This window comes from Meles meles, chromosome 20 (assembly GCF_922984935.1).
Source record: "Meles meles chromosome 20, mMelMel3.1 paternal haplotype, whole genome shotgun sequence".
In the NCBI taxonomy this organism is placed as follows: Eukaryota; Metazoa; Chordata; class Mammalia; order Carnivora; family Mustelidae; genus Meles; species Meles meles.
Genome location: NC_060085.1, coordinates 13,016,885 through 13,034,286, shown reverse-complemented (window position 1 = coordinate 13,034,286; position 17,402 = coordinate 13,016,885). Strand labels below are relative to the sequence as shown.

Here is a 17,402-nt window from a genome sequence, read left to right as displayed (position 1 = left end):
ATAAAGCATGTAAGACAGCTAAAAGCCTCCATCTCCGCACGTGGACCACCGCTCCGGCTTTCCAGCTGGCCCACTCCCGTCCATCCATCGGTGCTCAGACTACTTGGCCTGCTGTAATGAGTGCTGCCATCCTGGACACAAATCTGATCATGTTCAAAACCCTCTGGTGGCTTCCCCTTACTTTTTTTTACAGGGAACTGAGGGGTGAAGGAGGCATAACCAGACTGAAAACTTGGAGCTCAGACGTCAAAACAGTCCAAGACAAGACCAGATGATACATGGTCTTATCTTGTTGCTCTTGGCTCAGGGGTGTCTCATGAGACCTGCAGCAGTTTGACTGCAAAATGGAAGACATGGACAGGAAGCTGTGCTCACCCCTGAAATCACATGGCCTTCTAGCTTGCCTGCCTGGAGCAGGGCTCCTGGCCAGACTCTGTATGTGGCCATCACCGGAGACCAGGTAAAGGAGGCCTACTTGCCCCAAGAAAACTTTGTGTCGCTCTGGTCAGCTCCCTGCCTGGACCGTTCTTCCTCAACCTGTTAGTGGAAACTGGCCACAGATGAGTGTGTGGACCTAGCCAATGGAAGACAAAACGTCTAAAGAAATAAAAGCCCCCTCCAGTACCCGTTCTCCAGCAAACACATCAGGCACCTCTTCTGGGCCAGGCGTAGTGTGAGATGTGGAGGTAGGACAGCAAACCATATTACCATCCCCTCTTCTCAGAAGGGGACTGGGGTTTCAGAGAAAGTACATAAGTGACTTGCCAAGGTCACCCTGCTAGAAGGTGGCAGTTGGGAAATTATCACACAGACATAAGCACCCGCCAGCCACCGCCCCCCCACAACATACACCCTATCCTTGAAACAGGGAGCGTTGCTGAGCACGGCGAGGTTCCTGACCCTCTGCGGGGTGGGAAACAATCTCCCACAGATGTTTGCCAGGAATGACTTGCTGTCATTCCTCCAGGTGCCCTGCAGGAAGGGGGGCCGGGGGTGGGGGGGAGGGGCTAGAGAAGCTTGGCGCACCCTCCAAGGCCTGCGCTCCTCCCCGGCCCCGCCCCCTCTCGGCCAAGGCTAGGTGTGCACGGCCCCGCCCTCGACCCCGCCCCTTTAGGTTGAGTCGCGCGTGCGCAGCCTTGCCTCAGCCCTGCCCTCTCCCGGACTCCGCTGCGCGCGCACCGCCCCTCACACCCGTGCGCACGCGCGGCCCCGCCCCCGTCTCCCCGGCGCTCGGAGCCCGAGTCCGCGGGAAGATGGCGGCCCCGCTCATCCCGCTCTCTCAGCAGGTACGGGCTGGCGGGCGGAGGTGCAGCGCCAGGGCGCGGGGCGCGAGGTGGGCACTGCGGTGAGGCCGATGTGCAGGGAGGCCCAGCCGGGCGGCGGCGGCTCGAGCTGAGCGGCCCCCGCGGAGGGCGGGCGAGTGGGCGGGCGGTCCTGAAGGTGACAGGCCGGCCCCGCTCGCGGCCTCCCGCGCCCTGACGACCCTCTACGGGTGGTGTACAAGCGGAGTCGCCGCTTGTGTCTGCACAGTCCGGAGCCCAGCCACGGCTCCACGCCCGGACTTCGCCGCCGCTCCCAGGCCGGGCGATGCACGGTGGCACTGGGCTCTCATTCGGAGAGGTGGGCGAGGGGAGTGATCCTTTCTGCCGGTGCGTCGGCCCCGCGAGTCTTTGTTTCCTGTCGGGTCCCAGTCCCCTCGGCGAAGGCAGAGCCCTGCCAGAGCCAGGACCCTCCAGCAGTGCGATCCTGGACTCATCCCTCAATTCCTTGGGAGCTGTTGCCGCCACCCTTGAGTCGAGAAAGGGGAGATCGCACGTCTCTGGGTCCCTGTCTGTGCCCTCAGATACGCCTGGTGGTCTTACTAAGGGGGCAGTAACAGTGGCGCCACACATACGTGCAAAAAAGAGCCTTGTGCAGGCAGCCCTGCTTTCTGGGAGGGACGTTCATTCATTTATCCGTTAAATGTGCTTTGGTCCAGGTGCTGGGAGCGCAGCAGTGGCCCAGACAAGGTCGCTGCTCTCCCTGAGGTGACACTCTCATGGGAGCTAGAAACTACCTGTGCCCTGCTAATAACAGCTGCCATTATTGAATGAATACCTACCTATGTTGTACCAAGCACAATATTATAGACATTTTGTCTGAATTATCTAGCACAGAGTTGGGATTAAGAGTGAGAACACAGGGTCATATCATCTTGTGTTTAGTTCTTGGCTCTATCATTCTTTTTAGTGTCCTTAGGTGAAGCGCTTAGAACTCATTTGGAAAATGGGAATATACAAAAAAAATAAGGAAAATGTGAAGATTAAGCATGTAAAAGCACTTAGAACAGTGCCCGACATATGAGAGCACTCATTGATACTGTAATTATTATCGTCATTTAATTCTCTAGCAGATTGGGACATATGGGAATGTAGACCACAGCAGTAAGAATGCTAAACTTTAAGAGAGCCAATAGGCAGGTTGGCATGACTGACCAGCTGTTCCAAGGAGAGAAACATGCATACCTGCTAAGTCTTGCAAGAACTAGCCAGTTTGTAACACTGTCACTAAATTAAAAGTATTAAAGACCAGTGGTTATTAATTAACATGTTCTTCCAAAGATACAAAAGTGCTGTGTAAACTAGGTGCCATTCAGATGTGGGTATTATTGCTAATAGCCAGTTGCTACAGTTTAGGGTGTGTTCATGTGTGTGTGTGTGGGGGGGGGGTGTGAAACTCACTTAGGCTCACTTAATGAGAAAGTGCTCCTGGTTTTGGGGGGGGGGGGATCTTTTTAAAACTTACAAAATTTTGACAGTAGCCCTAATCTGAACTTTGATGATGACATTGGCTAATGTTTATTGAGTGCTTTAGAGTTTTAGTGCTTTCTACCACGTTGGCGCTTACGCACACAACAAGGAGAGGGGAATTCTTATTTTACTGATGAAGAATTAGCTTTGGAGGAAGGCAGTGGTTTGCCACTGTTTGTTAAGGTATGAAAACATAAATCAGGTCATGTGATTCACCTGCTTAGCACCTTTTGAAATACATATCCCAGTTCCTTCTCAGGAAGCCTTGCTGGTCTGGTGCCTGCCTGCCCTCTCCTGCCTCGTGCTTTCCCCGGTACCCACGCTACAGCCATACTTGCTGATTTTCTGCTCCTCCCATAGTCCAAACTTTATCCTTGGGGTGTCCCCACTGGCTGTTCCTCCTGAAGTTCTCTTCCCTGTTTCTTCCCTTGGTACTTTTGGCATCTGGCTCTTTTGCCTTCTTCAGGTGCTAGCTCAGATGTCATTCCTTCCCAGAGGCCTTTGCTGATCACTTGTCTTAAGTGGGGCCCCCTCTTCCATCCCACTGGCAATGTGTCTCCTCCACACACCACTCAGCACCATTCGTGGTCTGCAGATGTCTGTTTCTGCATGAGACCAGGCACCCAATCAGAGCAGGTGCAAATTCTTGCTCCTGTGACCAGCACCCAGGAGGCGTCAGGTAAACTCATGAAGCAGGAACCAGCGAGTTACACCTACCAGTGCCATTTACAGGCACTGTAATCCCTACGTGCGGGATGGGGTTAGGGGTGGGAGCAAAATTGAAGGAGGAGTTGCAAGAGACTGAGAGCCAGGAGCCTGTGACAACTTTAGGTCGTTCACTTCTGTATTTTTTATGTGCCTTTGTATGCTCGTTGAAAGAAACCAGGTTTTCTTCCTCCAGGTAGTTATGGCAACGTTTCTCTATACTGTTCTTAGGTGAAGTTTGGCACCAGGTGTTCCTGTGGAGCTAGATGAGAGGCATAGCCAGCCCTTCCAGGTGTTTTCAGTCTAGCTGAGATCACACGGGTTCACAGATAATTACTGGGGAAGCGTGGATATGATTCCAGGATAATTTCTGGTTGGGGGCTGTCATGGAGCCCCCAGAGCATGAGGTTGTGCTCTGGTTGGACTGAGGTGTAGGGTGCACTTGGAACATGGATGGCCCATTCAAGGTGAGTAAAGCGGTTGCCAGCAGGTTTGCAGAGGAAAGTGGGACAGTGTGTTTCCCCTCTGTCTCCAGCACTTTTCGCATCAGCATCTTTCCTGGTCTGCTCTGTACTCCCCAATTTCTATGGCACCTCTTTCCCTGTACAGTCTCTTCTGACCCTGAATACAAATCTCGCCCATTTGAAGAGTCAGGAGTCTAGGGTTGATTTTTCCCTCCATTGGTGTCTCAGTGATTTCTGTTTCTCAGAAATTCACCTGTGTCCCTCACCCGCTTTGTACCATGTGGTCTCATAGGTTATTGATCACCATGCCATCCTTATCCCCAGTGGCCTATCGTTGGTTTTCCTTGAACCCCACAACACTGGTCATTGTAACCCACCAGTTTGCCTTCACTCCATCTTCTGCCTTCTTTCTTTCTGTCTGCTTCTGTCTTAGGGTCTCCCCACAGAGTGTGCCCTTCCCCCACTGAGACCCTTCTGGAGTCCAGCCTCCTATTTCTCCCTTGCCAGCCCCCCATCTCACTCCTGCCGGCTGTCCACTGGAATTGGCCACCTCCTTACCACATCCACAAGTTCATAGGGCAGGGCTGTCCCCCTTTCTGCTTAGCCTCTTCCTCATAGTTCATTCTGCACAACTACCCCCCCCACTCCAGAAACCTCCTGCTGCTCCCCATTTCACTCCCCTCCCTATGTCCAGCTTGACTGCCTGGTTCAGCATTCCCACGCCCCCTGGTCTTGCCCCTCCTGACCCTGCCGGCTTGCTCTCCTGCACTGCCACCATTTCCATGGAAGCCCTTGCTCTTCCCAGTGTTCCCCCCACATTCCTCCACCTCATGCTGTGATCTCCTGCTGCAGCCTACCCTACCTCCTGCCCACTGGAGGCCACTCTCAGAGGTGGCACTCTCCTTGGTGGTGTCCTGCTTCAGTCCCACCTCAATGACAGTTCTCCCTCCTGTACCTTCTGTGGGTCCTTTGTGTGGCCCCCTTGTGTGGCCCTTGACCCAGGAAGCACACGGAAAGCATTGGGCTCATTGATGAAGAGAGTGCCCTGTGTCCAAGGAGTTCCACCCCCTCCCCCTTACCACTGGGATTCTCCTCCTTTGTCATGGGCTTCCTCTGCTGAGGCACTTGAGATACATTATCTTTTTAATAGGTGCCAGGTTCTAAGGTTTTTATTCCCATTTTGCAAACGAGAGACTGAGACCCACAGAGATTTAAGTCACTTGTCGAAGTCCCGTAGTTAGTGGGTTGACCCCACATCCGTCTGCCTGCAGAGCCCTGCTCTTTCCCCTCTTCCAGGCAGCCTGTTGGGCACCTCGCCCAGAACAACACCCGGTGAACGGGTCTGCAGTGAATGTCAAGTGCTTGGAGCACTTGTTTGTCCTTTCGTCCCTTGTTTTTTTCTCTAAAATAATTGCTACTTGCTCTGTCTTACTAGAATGCTAATGGTAGGGGCACCTGGCTGGCTCAGTTGGTTAAGCGTCTGCCTTCAGGTCAGGTCATGATTCCAGGGTCCTGGGATTGAGCCCCCGCATAAGGCTCCCTGCTCAGCAGAGAGCCTGCTTCTCTCTTCCTCTGCCTGCTGCTCTGCTTACTTGTGCTGTCTCTCTCTCTGTCAAATAAATAAATAAAATCTTAAAAAAAAAAAAAAGAATGCTAATGGTGATGTAGTATAAGTTGGTGAATAGAGAGTCAGGTTTTAGGGTTAAGACTGGCCCTACCCTGTAAGATCCAGAATTCCCTGGCTCTTTATCTTATTGAGCTGCATTGGCCTGGTTTGTGGACTGAGTAGCTCCCAGTTAAGCAAGAACATGTAAATTTTGCTCCCTCCGCCCCATTTTGAACTTTACTATTATTTTTTAAAGATTTTTATTTATTTTTATTAGAGCACAGAGGGAGAGGGAGAAGCAGACTCCCCGCTGAGCTGAGAGCCCAACGCAGGGCCGGATCCCAGGACCCTGAGATCATGACCTGAGCCAAAGGCAGATGCTTAACCAACTGAGCCATTCAGGTGCCCCAGTTTTGAACTTTAAAGCAACTTTCCCATGCCTGGTTCTTCACTCGATCAACTGATCTGGGAAGTGAACTCTCTTTGATCAGATGGTATCTGAGAGCTGAGTGTCTGCTCTCTGGTGCCTCAGGCCCCTTCACGTTACTTTGCTGATGGACGGACATGACTGCCACCACCCCGATGAGAGGCATCTCGACAGCCACGCCGGGGGTGCTCTCAGGGTCTCCCCACTCAGACTTCACCTGAGCAGCCAATGTCCACTTGGCAAACTACTCCACATTCTTCCTCAAAGATGCCTCTCCCACCCCGTTATCATTTGAGGTCCCTTCAGGGTGTGTTTTTTCAATGTTAGGGTCCCCAGATGTCCTTTCAGTGCCCTCAGCTGTTCAGTATTTTCTGTCTCTCAGTTTCTCCGTGTGCAAATTGGAAGTACCTCTGTATCCCGTATCTGCCTCCTGACAATGGAGGGTCCGCACCCCGTGCTCACTGTTCATTCAGCAGACCTGTCTTAGGCGTCTTCTCTATGCTGGACACCTCCCAGGCAGTGGGATGTAGCAGTGAACCTGAAGACAGCCCTGTCCCATGGAGCCAAGATTCTCAGGAGCGGGGCACAGATGGAAGGAAATGAGCAGATACGTGGTGTGTCCCAGGACAAAGTGATCTTGGCAGTGAGAACTGAAGTGGAGTTTACGGTCCCACGTGTGAGGTCGGGGAGGCCTTAGGAGCCACGGACTGAGCAGGACAGGCATTTTTGCATTGCTCACTGTATCCTCCCGAGCCATCCTGATCAGTCTTAGCCTCACTTTATGAAGGGGTTAACTGAGGGCCAGAGACCTATGTCACTTGTGAAAGGTCACACCCAGCAAGCTCGCTGACACTGCTCATCTAAAGCAGGTCGGGGACTCTGTGTTGCCTTGTAGGTTCTGTTTGTTTTATTTTTTAAGTAGGCTCCATGCCCAGCATGGAGCCCAATGTGGGGCTTGAACTCACTACCCTGAGTTCAAGACCTGAGCTGAAATCAAGAGGTGGATGCTTAACTGACTGAGCCACCCAGGCGCCCCTTTTGATTTTTTTTTTTTAACTGCCAAGCATACATACAAGAGTGTGAGATCTCATTTGGTTTTAAACAGTGGTCGTGCCACCTAACCTCTCGATACTGGGAGTCTGATGGAGAGAAGATCACTTGTTTAAATTCTTATTTTACTGTTTTAATCTCCTCTGTCTGGAAAGTCATGGGAGTCATGGAAAGTCATGGGAGAAACAGAAGTTGCCTTGTTGTCTTTATAGGTTCCCCTGCTCGAGTGGATGTTTGGTGCTCAATGACTGATGCAGAAATGAGTGAGCCATGCCCAGCCATGAGGAGGGTCGGCTTGGTCCAGGCCATGGTGGAGGCGCAGGCCATGGGTGGTCTGAGCTGGATGAGGGCTGTATAACTTGCTTCCACTTGGGGGAGGGCTGCGTGGAGAAGGTGCATTTCGGCTGGGAAGTGGGGAGGCTGGGAAGAGAGGAAGGAATGTTTTTTCAGACAGGTAAAGCAGAATAAACAGAAGCCAAGACGCTGGAATTCCAGCTCAAAGGGCCTAAATGTGAGGCCAAGGCTGGGGACCCTGGGGTCCATAGCCCTCTTTTAACTAGGGTGACTTAGGGATTAAAGGAAGAAGGTCTTTTGGTAAATGGGACACAGTTTGTGCCTGGCCTACAGATTGGCTTGAGACAAAAGGGACTGACAGGGTGTCTGCTTGCCTAGAGAGTGGCCGCTGGTGGTGGTGGTGGGAGGGATAGTGGGAAGGAGACCTGCCTGCTGGGTGGCCCAGAGGGCTGCGCCCAGCCCTCACTGTCACAAGCTGCTAGAGGGAAATAGAGGTTGTAGATGACCACACACAGCCATGTCCTTAGACTTCCGTCTGGCCCTGCCTTCTGGGTGGGATTGCTGTACTCTTGATGGCAGAACCGATTTACTGATTACATGATTACGTTCCAGACCGGTTGACACAAAGTCATTTCTCCTTTTGTATACATGGGTGGAAAGCTGGAAAGGGTGGTGCCAGGAAGGCTGACCGGCACTGTCTGCAAACTGGAATCTGGCTTCTGTCCCATCCAGTGCGTTGCTCACCTGCATCCCATGCTTCCCAGTTCTGCCTTCCCTGTTTGCTCTGCCCTGCGACCCCTGGGCCCTTTTTGTTTGTTTGCTTGTTTTTTAAAAGATTTTATTTATTTGAGAGGTGAGCATGCACGTGAGTAGGGGGTAGGGGCAGAGGGAGACAGAAGCAAACTCCCTGCTGAGCAGGGAGCCTGATGTGGGACTCGATCCCATCCTTATGGCGTAGATGAAGGCAGATACTTAACTGACTGAGGTACCCATGTGCCCCAGCCCCTGGGCCTTTCTTTCAATTGCTTGCTCAGGTGACATTCCCTCTTGCCTCAGGGCCTTTGCACATGGTTTTTATTGCCCCCTTTCTGGGATGTTCTTTCTCCCCACTTTATTTCTGGGTTAACCTCTACTCCTCTTCATATCTCAGCTGGCACATCACTTGCTCTGGTAACGCCTCCCCTGACAGGTTGGCCCACTTCTCTCTTGTTGCCTGTGGGGATATTCTGTACTTTTCCACATGCTGGTCTGTAATTTTCTGTTGGTGGGATTATTAAATTGATGGTCAGTCTCCACCACCACAGAGAGTAGATCCACAGAGGCCTGTTTTAATTCATCCTTGTTCCTCAGGTGCTCAGTTATCCTCTGTCGTATGAATGGCAGAATGGTAGGGCTGGTGCACAGTGTGTGAGGCAGGGAGGAGCTATGGCAGGTTCTCGGGGAATGGAGTGACACGTCCAGATCTGACTGCTTACATAGAGAATGGGTAGAGCCGGGACTAGCTCAGAGACATTTGTTGTGATGTGGGTGTGACGTGAGAAAGAGCAACTTGGCCTGAGGTTGTTTCTAGAAGAGCAGAAGGGGTTGGTGATTGGAGGAGCGAAGGAACGTGTGAGATGGTTATTTGTGCGGGGGGGGCCTTCTGAGTTTGGGAAGGAGGCAGGTGCGGTGAGTCCAGCCAGCAGGGCAAGACCAGCCTTCCTGGGTGGTGCCAGGTGGGCGGCTGGGTCGGGTGAGACAAGACCCATCACCTTGCAGCGGGCTCTCCAGGCCTGGTGGGAGCCCACATTTAGGAGCAGTTGAGAAGCAGCCTAGCTCCTGGGGGCAGCGTCAGGTACTGTGTGCTGAGCACCTACCCTGTGCTGGTCTGGGACCAAGAAGAAAAAAACTGAGCCCCTGGCCTTCAGATGGTGCAGCTGGAGCTGGGCTCCCAGGCACAGATAAGTAGGAGCCCGAGGGCAACACCTGGGGGAGGTCGGGTGGCAGCCTGCAGAAGTGGAATGAATTGCCTCCACTGGCTTGGAAATGAGAGCACCAGCAGGGGGGCTGGGTCTTCCTGCCTCTTTTCCCTCTTCTGTTCCAGCAGGACTGGAGAAGCAGGTGCATGCAGCCTTTCGGACTGGCTGCTCAGCACCCCCTCCCGCCCCGTCGGAGCCCCCTTCCCTGACGCTGCTAACCTGGGTGCTGGGGAGAGATTTGGGCTGCAAGTCTTACACAGAAGGAAGGAGGGAGATTGGACAGTCACTTTGTGCCCATTCACCACTGACTCCCCATTAGGAAAGTGTCATTGTCACTGTCCCTGTGCTCGTTTCTGAACAAGGAAACGAAGGAGGATAGTGCTAAAATCAAAGGTTTCGGGCCTCCCAGGGAACTGGGAGCTTGGGTCAGACTGTAGTTCCAATGGCCATGTTCTCTGCTGTGGACAGCGCACCATGGGCTTCTGGGAGGGCAGGAGCAGCTCTGTCCCTGCTGTGTCCCGAGCCCCTGCAGCGGGTAGGCAGCAGCAGTCTCTCTAGCTGCCGGTAGTCGATTAGTGGAAATGTTCTGTCTCCTGGGTGGAGAAGCAGGCACCCAGTGCGCTGGTGAGGGAGTCCTTGAGGGCCAGCATCCTGACGGCCAGACCCCCACCCTTTCGCAGCGCTCCCCAAGTCTCTTTCTTCACTTGTGCTGTGAGGTGTGGAGAGGGCTTCTCTGATTTACTAATGACAGGAACAAGCACGCCTGTCGAGCCACAGAAAATTGGCTTTTCTTTTTTTTTTTTTTAAAGATTTTATTTATTTATTTGACAGAGAGAGATCACAAGTAAGCAGAGAGGCAGGCAGAGAGAGTGAGAGGGAAGCAGGCTCCCTGCCGAGCAGAGAGCCCGATGCGGAACTCGATCCCAGGACCCTGAGATCATGACCTGAGCCGAAGGCAGCGGCTTAAACCACTGAGCCACCCAGGCGCCCCGAAAATTGGCTTTTCTTAATCCACAATGGATGTTTTCAGTTTTACGTACTCAGGAAAAGGAAAGGATCTTTTGGACCGCTTTTAAAGGGGCAAAGAATAAACAGGAAAAAAAGAGAGAGGGAGAGAACAGGCCTGTTGAGGGTGAGGTCCTCACGGAGATTATTAAGCCAGGACTGGGAAGTTTGGGCATGGATTAGCCCTCTAAATTCCCCGGCACCCTAGAAACAGTGCTGTTTGTGGCTGGAGGTGCCTGGACCCGGCAGACTTGGATGTGTGCTGTGGAGAACCTTTCTCCTGTTGGGAGTTTTCTTGATCAAGACCCTGAACGGTCTCTGGGCCTGCAGTGTCGGACCCCTGTGTCCACTGGGGACACTTTCTCTGTGGAGAAGAGGACTCCGCAGGGGCGGAGCAGATGCCGGTGGTTGCTGAGTGCGTGCGGGTCGGTGTTGTTGTTTCTTACCCGCACACGACCCCAGGGGATCAACATTTTCTTACACGCCAAACTGGTCCTGTTGGCATTAGGCCTCTTGATTTAATTTTGCCTTTTAGCCCCTCGGAATTATCCTTTAATTCACAGCTACTAAGCACTTAACCATGTGTGTACGATTGCCTATTTAAAAAAATAAATAAATAAGACTGAGAACTAGTAAAGGACTGTTGGGAGTGACTCGCCAACTAGTTGAGCGAGAAAATGAGTACAATACGTACTGCACTGTAGCCAACATTTGGTGAAGCATTTTATCATTTTTTGGCAAAGACCATTTGGTGTGGCGCGCTGTCAGGACTGTGATCTGATGCTTGCCAAACATGCCCTAATTAGTAGCCTTGCCTGACTTCCCTTCCCAGCCCCCATGATTCTCTATAAATAAAGCCAGCTCATCCGTCTCCGTGACAGCAGTAAGAAGGGCAGTAATGGATACAGTCGCATTTTGGAGTTGTAGGCTATGCTTTACCGGGACCTCAAGTAATCCTCAGGGCGGGCACTGTATTAGTCCCATTCCTTGGCTGGGGAAACTGAGGCCCTGGGAGGCTTTGTAGCTCGTCTTCACTCTGCTTTGAGTGGCGGAGCTGTGTCTACCCAAGCATCAGCCTCTCTGCAGCCGTCTTACCCGCTCCCTCCTGAGACTCCATCAAAATCTTACCCGTTCTGTAAACAAACAAACAAGGAAATACGTCTATTTAAAAAAAAAAAGTTTGGGGCGCCTGGGTGGCTCAGTGGATTAAAGCCTCTGCCTTCGGCTCAGGTCATGGTCCCAGGGTCCTGGGATCGAGCCCAGCATCGGGCTCTCCGCTCAGCCGAGAGCCTGCTTCCCCCTCTCTCTCTGCCTGCCTCTCTGCCTGCTTGTGATCTCTGTCTGTCAAATAAATAAAATTAAAAAAAAAAGTTTATGGAAGGCCTGCTTATGGACCCAGCATTGTAAGAGGTAGAATAAATGTTTAAAATGTAGGAAGGAGGGGACCCCAGACATTCGAGTAGCCTTGACAAAATTTGGACATGAAGAAATGTCCCCTTTGTAGGTTTGGGGCTATGGGAATGTAGAGGAGAGAGAGAGTCATTTCAGTTGGTGGGAATTTGGGAGGTTTTTAAAGTCGGGGGATCAGTTGTGGGGCTGGGAGGTAATTGGCCTTGAGTGGGCACAGGTCCCCCCCCCCCCCCCCCCCCGCATTTCAGGCATAGGGAATAATTTGTGGCCAGACAAGGAGCATACAGTGCACAGTGTGTAGAGAATCTGCCAGAGCAGGAAGGAGCACAGGGATAGAGGGCTGTGTGCTCGCGAGTGTATGCAAGTGTCTCTGAGTGTCCAGGTGAATGTGTGTGTGGTGGAGAGGGAGGGAGTAGCGAAATTAGCCCAGCAGGGGCAGGGGATGGCTGTGGGGCACCTCAAGAGCCAGGCTGAGGCTTGGACCGTTGCACTCTTCGCCACACAGAGTCTTTTCCGAGCAGGGGAGTGACCATGTGAATTCCTCTCCCTGCTCCTCCCAGCAGGGCCGCTCTTCTGTATTTGTTCCCTGAGTAGACCACGATGCCCCTCCTTGGTAGTGGTGAGTGTCTTTTGCTCACCATGGAATCCAGGAGTCTGCTGAGTCCCTGGTGCCTAGAGGACCCAGGCTCTATAGAGGAGCAGTGGGTGCTGGGAGGCTGATGAGGCCACCCTCAGAGGGCAGGGGAGGGGCATGGAGAGCTGCCGACCCGATCGGCCTGGGGATCCCTGAGTCCTGGGCAGCGTGCCCGTGTAAGGGATGGCGAAATATTGGGCTGGGGCTCAGCACATGGCAGAGACGGAATTTTGGGAAGATTCAGGGCACACTTAGGGCAATTTGGGAGCACTGTGAGAAGTGGTCCTTCTCAAGGAAGGCAGTAGGTGCCCTGCTGTTTAGGGGCCCCTGCTGCTGAGCTGTCACCCTGTGGGTCTGTTCAGGGCCTGGTCCACTGTGCGGAGAAAGGAAGGACAGAATGGATGGGGGCTGTTCTCTGAGAGGCTCGGAGGAGTGATAGCCGCGGGGGCTCTGGGGAGGCCAGGGCCTCTTTGGATCTTGAGCGGCATTTATGGGAGAACGGGCTAGAATCTGCGCCCTGCTGTGCTCAGGCTGTCTGAGCTCCCTGTTGTCTGACCCTTTCCAGTCCCATCCACTTGCTCTCTGTGTGGCTGCACTCAACCCCATGCCCCTCCCTATGTGCCCATCACCTGTTGCCTCCAGGACCCCACCCCCTCTGGGTGTCCCCACCAGCGGTGCCTCTTTCCGTCGGTGTTGCAGACCTGTCTGTCCCCAGAGCTTCAGTGCGGGTAATCCTAGGCATGCTTGTTGTCTCGTATCCCCTTGGGCAGGCTCAGCTGAGGCTGCGGTGGTGTCTCCGCCCTCACTGGTGTGTGTCTGGGATGCCGAGTGTCCCCGCCACCCCTGTCTCTTCCTCCCAGCACTTGGCAGCCCTCCGTGTGCATTGTCATGTGTAATGACTTTCTCCTCCAGACTCGGAGCTCCGCACGACTTGGTAGAAACTGCTTGAATGGGAATGAGATTTCTGCCTCCACGTCAGAGAAACACGTTTAAAGGTGAACAGCCCCCTTTCTTTGTGTTTGCGCACAGTGAGTGGCCTCATTCCCCTGGAGGCTTACTGACATCTCCCGGTCTCCCACGCTGCATAGCTAAATGCATATTCAGGTCACTGGTCATGTGCACATCTGCTCAGGTCGCCGCGGGGATCACGTTCCAGGCTTCTCAGCTGGGTGGGCGCAGACCCTCTTACCTCACTGTGTCCATCCTTCCTGGCTGGCTGAAACTGTGCTGAAGGGCCCCAAGTCCCTGCCGCCCCCCTCCGCCCCAGAGTCCACTGTGCCCACCCCTGACCCTGGCTCAGGCTCTGGAGGCTTCAGCAGTACCTCCTGCTGTCTTAGCCTTTATATCCCATGGCACCTTGTGCTGTAGTCATGTGCTCACTTGGCCTGCCGGGTCTCCTCATCTTGAGCCCTAGAGTTCTGTCTCACACCCTTTTATAGCCTGGATTCCGCCTCATTGTGTGGACTTAACGTGTGTTTGTTGAATGAGTGAATGAATGAATTTCCATGTCCCAAGTGCAAACACTCTTTCAGGAAGTTTTCTGTGAATAGCAGGTGGGAGGTCAGTAGTTTGAAGTGGAATGGGCTGGGGGGCATTTCTAGGGATGGGATACATTTTCCTATGGGAGCCGGTGGAAGGAGAGGACTAGGAGGAGAATGGGACTGTAAACAGCCAGGATTGGAGGACTGCTCAACCCGTGCCGGTCTCTGGTGGTGGGAATGCTCATCCTTATTTTCCAAATGAGGAAACCGAGGCACAGAGAGGCTGCTCACCTTCCCCAGGGTTGCACAGTACTCTAGTGGTGGGGTGGGACTTTATTTCATTTATTTTTTTATAAAAGATTATTTTTTTAAAAGATTTTATTTATCTGGGAGAGAGAGAGTGAGTAAGAGAGAGCACGAGAGGGTAGAAGTTCAGAGGGAGAAGCAGACTCCCTGTGGAGCTGGGAGCCCGACGTGGGACTAGATCCCAGAACTCTGGGATCATGACCTGAGCTGAAGGCAGTCGCTTAACCAACTGAGCCACCCAGGCTCCCTGGGATGGGATTTTAATCCACATCTATCTGGTAACGTTGTTGACCTCTCTGTGGTTCTGCTTCTCCCTTGGTGCTGGGAGCACCAGGCTAAGAGGTGTGGGTAGAGACCTTCAGGACTCCCTGCAGGTCCTGTCTCCTGCACAAGGTGGCATGTCAGGGTGGGAAGGTTGCCTCAAGGGACCTTGGTTTCTCTTTTATTTCCATTTCTGGTAGATGGGGCCAAGAGCAGTGGTGTCTTGGGAGGGCTGGAGCTTGAGTCTGCATTCCGTCTAGTAGCTCCTGGCCTTGAACTCCCTCTGGCTGTCGTGCTCACCTTGACGCTTCACTTTGTCTCTAAACTTTTAGGCGTGGTTCTTGCTCTTTGGTTCTCCTTGTAGGTGGAGACTGCAGGCCTTGAGTTCTGAGTGGGTTGGACGGAGGCCGTGTGTGCTGTGCTGAACGGCAGTGCACAGCTTCACCGAGTCCTTTGTCATGGCAGTCACTTGGGCCCCCAGGGAGAATCATGTGTCTTCAGATCCCTCTTCTCGTATGTGGCTCTTTTCCTTTTCTGTCTTGTTTACAAGAGCAATGTGCGCTAATGTAGAACACTGGCAAACCCAGAAAGCCACGGTGGGGGCAGTGGGGACACCAGTTCACTGGTAGAAATCAGTGTTAGCATGTGGTGTCCATCCTGCCACACTCAAGTCCGTGTGCATATGTAATCGCTGGGGGCTTACCAGCTAGGTCATCACTATGTATGCTGGTTTGGGCCCTTCCTTTGCACTTAGCAAATACCTAACGGTCATACCCCGATTGTAAATGTTTTGCCTGTGCTGTTTTGCTGCTGCGTGGGATCCTCGCCCGTTTTCAACCTCTTCTGTCACCCATAGTCCTCGCCCTCCAGCAGGATGAACTGATACAACGCCCTTGCCTTTCCCCACCTCCTGCATAGTTGGTCACTTCCTTGGGGTAGACCCCCGGGGGGAGACCTTACAGTAGCAGAAGGGGGTGTGTGTTGTGTGTTAAAGAAGTGCTGGTTTGGGGGCACCTGGGTGGCTCAGTCGGTTAAGCGGCTGCCTTTGGCTTGGGTTATGATCCTAGGGTCCTGGGATCGAGCCCCACATGGGCTCCCTGCTCAGCGGGGAGCCAGCTTCTCCCTCTGCCTGCCATTCCTCCCGCTTGTGCATGCGTGTTCTCTCTCTTTGACAAATAAGTAAAACTCTTAAAAAGAAAAAGTTAAGAAACAGTGCTAGTTTTTCTTGTCTGTCAGAAGTATGACACTGCGAGCGACAGAGCTGCTCTTTCTTGCCGCCCTGCACACGCGAAGCGGCTCGCTCCGCTGGGATCCTTGCCAGAGCAGAAACATATCAGACGGTGGTCTTGAATTATGTAGGATTTTATACACACTCAAAGGAGAGGGAAGAGTTTAATGAACTCCCATGTGTGCACTGTCCGTTTACAACAAATGCCTTTTTTCTCTTTTTTTAAAGTAGACTCCATGCCCAACCTGGGGCTTGAACTCATGCTGTTGAGACTGAGAGTCGTACGCTCTACCAACTGAGCCAGCCGCGCACCCAAACAAACTCTGTTTTGCAAATCTCTGCGCTTGTCTACCATCCCTTGACCTCTGCCATGTACATTTTTATTTCTGAGGTTTTTTTGTTTTAAATCTCAGAAATCGGGGTGCCTAGGTGTCTCAGTCAGTTTGGTGTCCCAACTCTTGATTTGGGCTTAGGTTGTGATCTCAGGACTGTGAGGTCAAGCCCTAGGTCAGGCTCCCCACTCAGCCGGGAGGCTGCTTGAGATTCTCTCCCCCCTCCCTTTGCCCCTCTCCCCCAAGAGAGAGCTCTTGCCGCACGCTCTCTCTCTCAAAATAAATAAATCTTTAAAAAGTAAGTCTCAGAAATCATATCTCAGTTTGCATCTCTGACAAGAAGACCATACCCATGGTACCATATCAACACCTTACACATTTAATCATTCCTTAGTACTATTCCATTGATACCCAGTCCAGGTTCCGGAGTGTCTCCGGAGGTCACCTTGTTATTCGATTGTGAGGTCTCCTTTTCTTTTTTTTTTTTTTAATTTTTTTTTCTTTTTTACAGATAGAGAGAGAGAGAGAGAGAGATTACAAGTAGGCAGAGCAGCAGCCAGAGAGGGGAGGAAGCAGGCTCCCTGCCAAGCAGAGAGCCCGACACGGGGCTCGATCCCAGAGACCCTGAGATCATGACCTGAGCTGAAGGCAGAGGCTTAACCCACTGAGCCACCCAGGCGCCCCTCGATTGTGAGGTCTCCTGTCTCTCGTACTCTCTTTTTAAAATTTATTTTGAGGTAATTACAGATTCATGTGCAGTTGAGAAAAATAATGCAGAGAGAGCCTGTGTCTTTACTGGGTTTCCTGCAGTGGTAACACTCGGCAAATCAGTAGTTCACCATTGCAGCCAAAACTGTGACATCGATGCAGTCAGATGCAGACTGGTTCCATCCCACGCAGGGATCCCCCTCTTGGCCCTTTTAGCCACTCCCATGCCTTCCTTCACCTCTGGCACCCACTAATCTGTTCATTTCCAGAATTCCAGCATTATAGTGATGTTGTATAATAGAGTCATTCAGCACGTAACCTGTGGAGATTGGCCTTTTTTACTTAGTATCGATTCTTCTAGGCTGTTGTGCATATTAGTAGTTCATTCCTTGGCGTTTTTCATTGCCAAGTGGTATTCCACAGGGTGGGGGGTGGTCACAGTTCATGTAACCAATCCCCCATGGAAGGACATCCGGTGTGTTTCCAGTCTGTGGGTACAGGATGTTATGCAACCCCAAGTCTTCATTTGTCTGGATGTATGCCCAGGACAACTGCTGGGTCTTGTGACAGTTGTAGGCTCAGTTCTTTTTAAGAAACTACTGAACTGTTCTCCAGAGCTGTACATTTTTACCTTCCCACCGTCAACGTGCAGGTGATCCAGTTTCTCGGTGTGTTCACTGGTGTCATTGTTTGTTATTTTCGCCATTGTTATGGGTGTGTGGGGGCATCTCCCTGTGGTTCTGA

At 52.4% G+C, this 17,402-nt stretch overlaps 1 protein-coding gene across 11 annotated transcripts in view; it reads left to right on the top strand.

Moving 5' to 3' along the window:
- Nucleotides 1-1,218: 1,218 nt before the first annotated feature.
- Nucleotides 1,219-17,402, top strand: part of EPS15L1 (epidermal growth factor receptor pathway substrate 15 like 1) — a 98,051-nt gene continuing 81,867 nt past the window's right edge. For 6 of the 11 annotated variants that reach the window (XM_045990577.1, XM_045990573.1, XM_045990584.1 and 3 more), the window contains exon 1: nucleotides 7,307-7,330. In XM_045990577.1, coding sequence (XP_045846533.1) covers nucleotides 7,322-7,330 — 9 coding nt within the window. In that variant the 5' untranslated portion in view covers nucleotides 7,307-7,321. Of the gene's footprint in view, nucleotides 1,287-6,373; nucleotides 6,606-7,253; nucleotides 7,331-17,402 lie in introns of those variants that run through there. The other 5 variants (XM_045990575.1, XM_045990578.1, XM_045990582.1 and 2 more) reach the window with 5 other exon arrangements.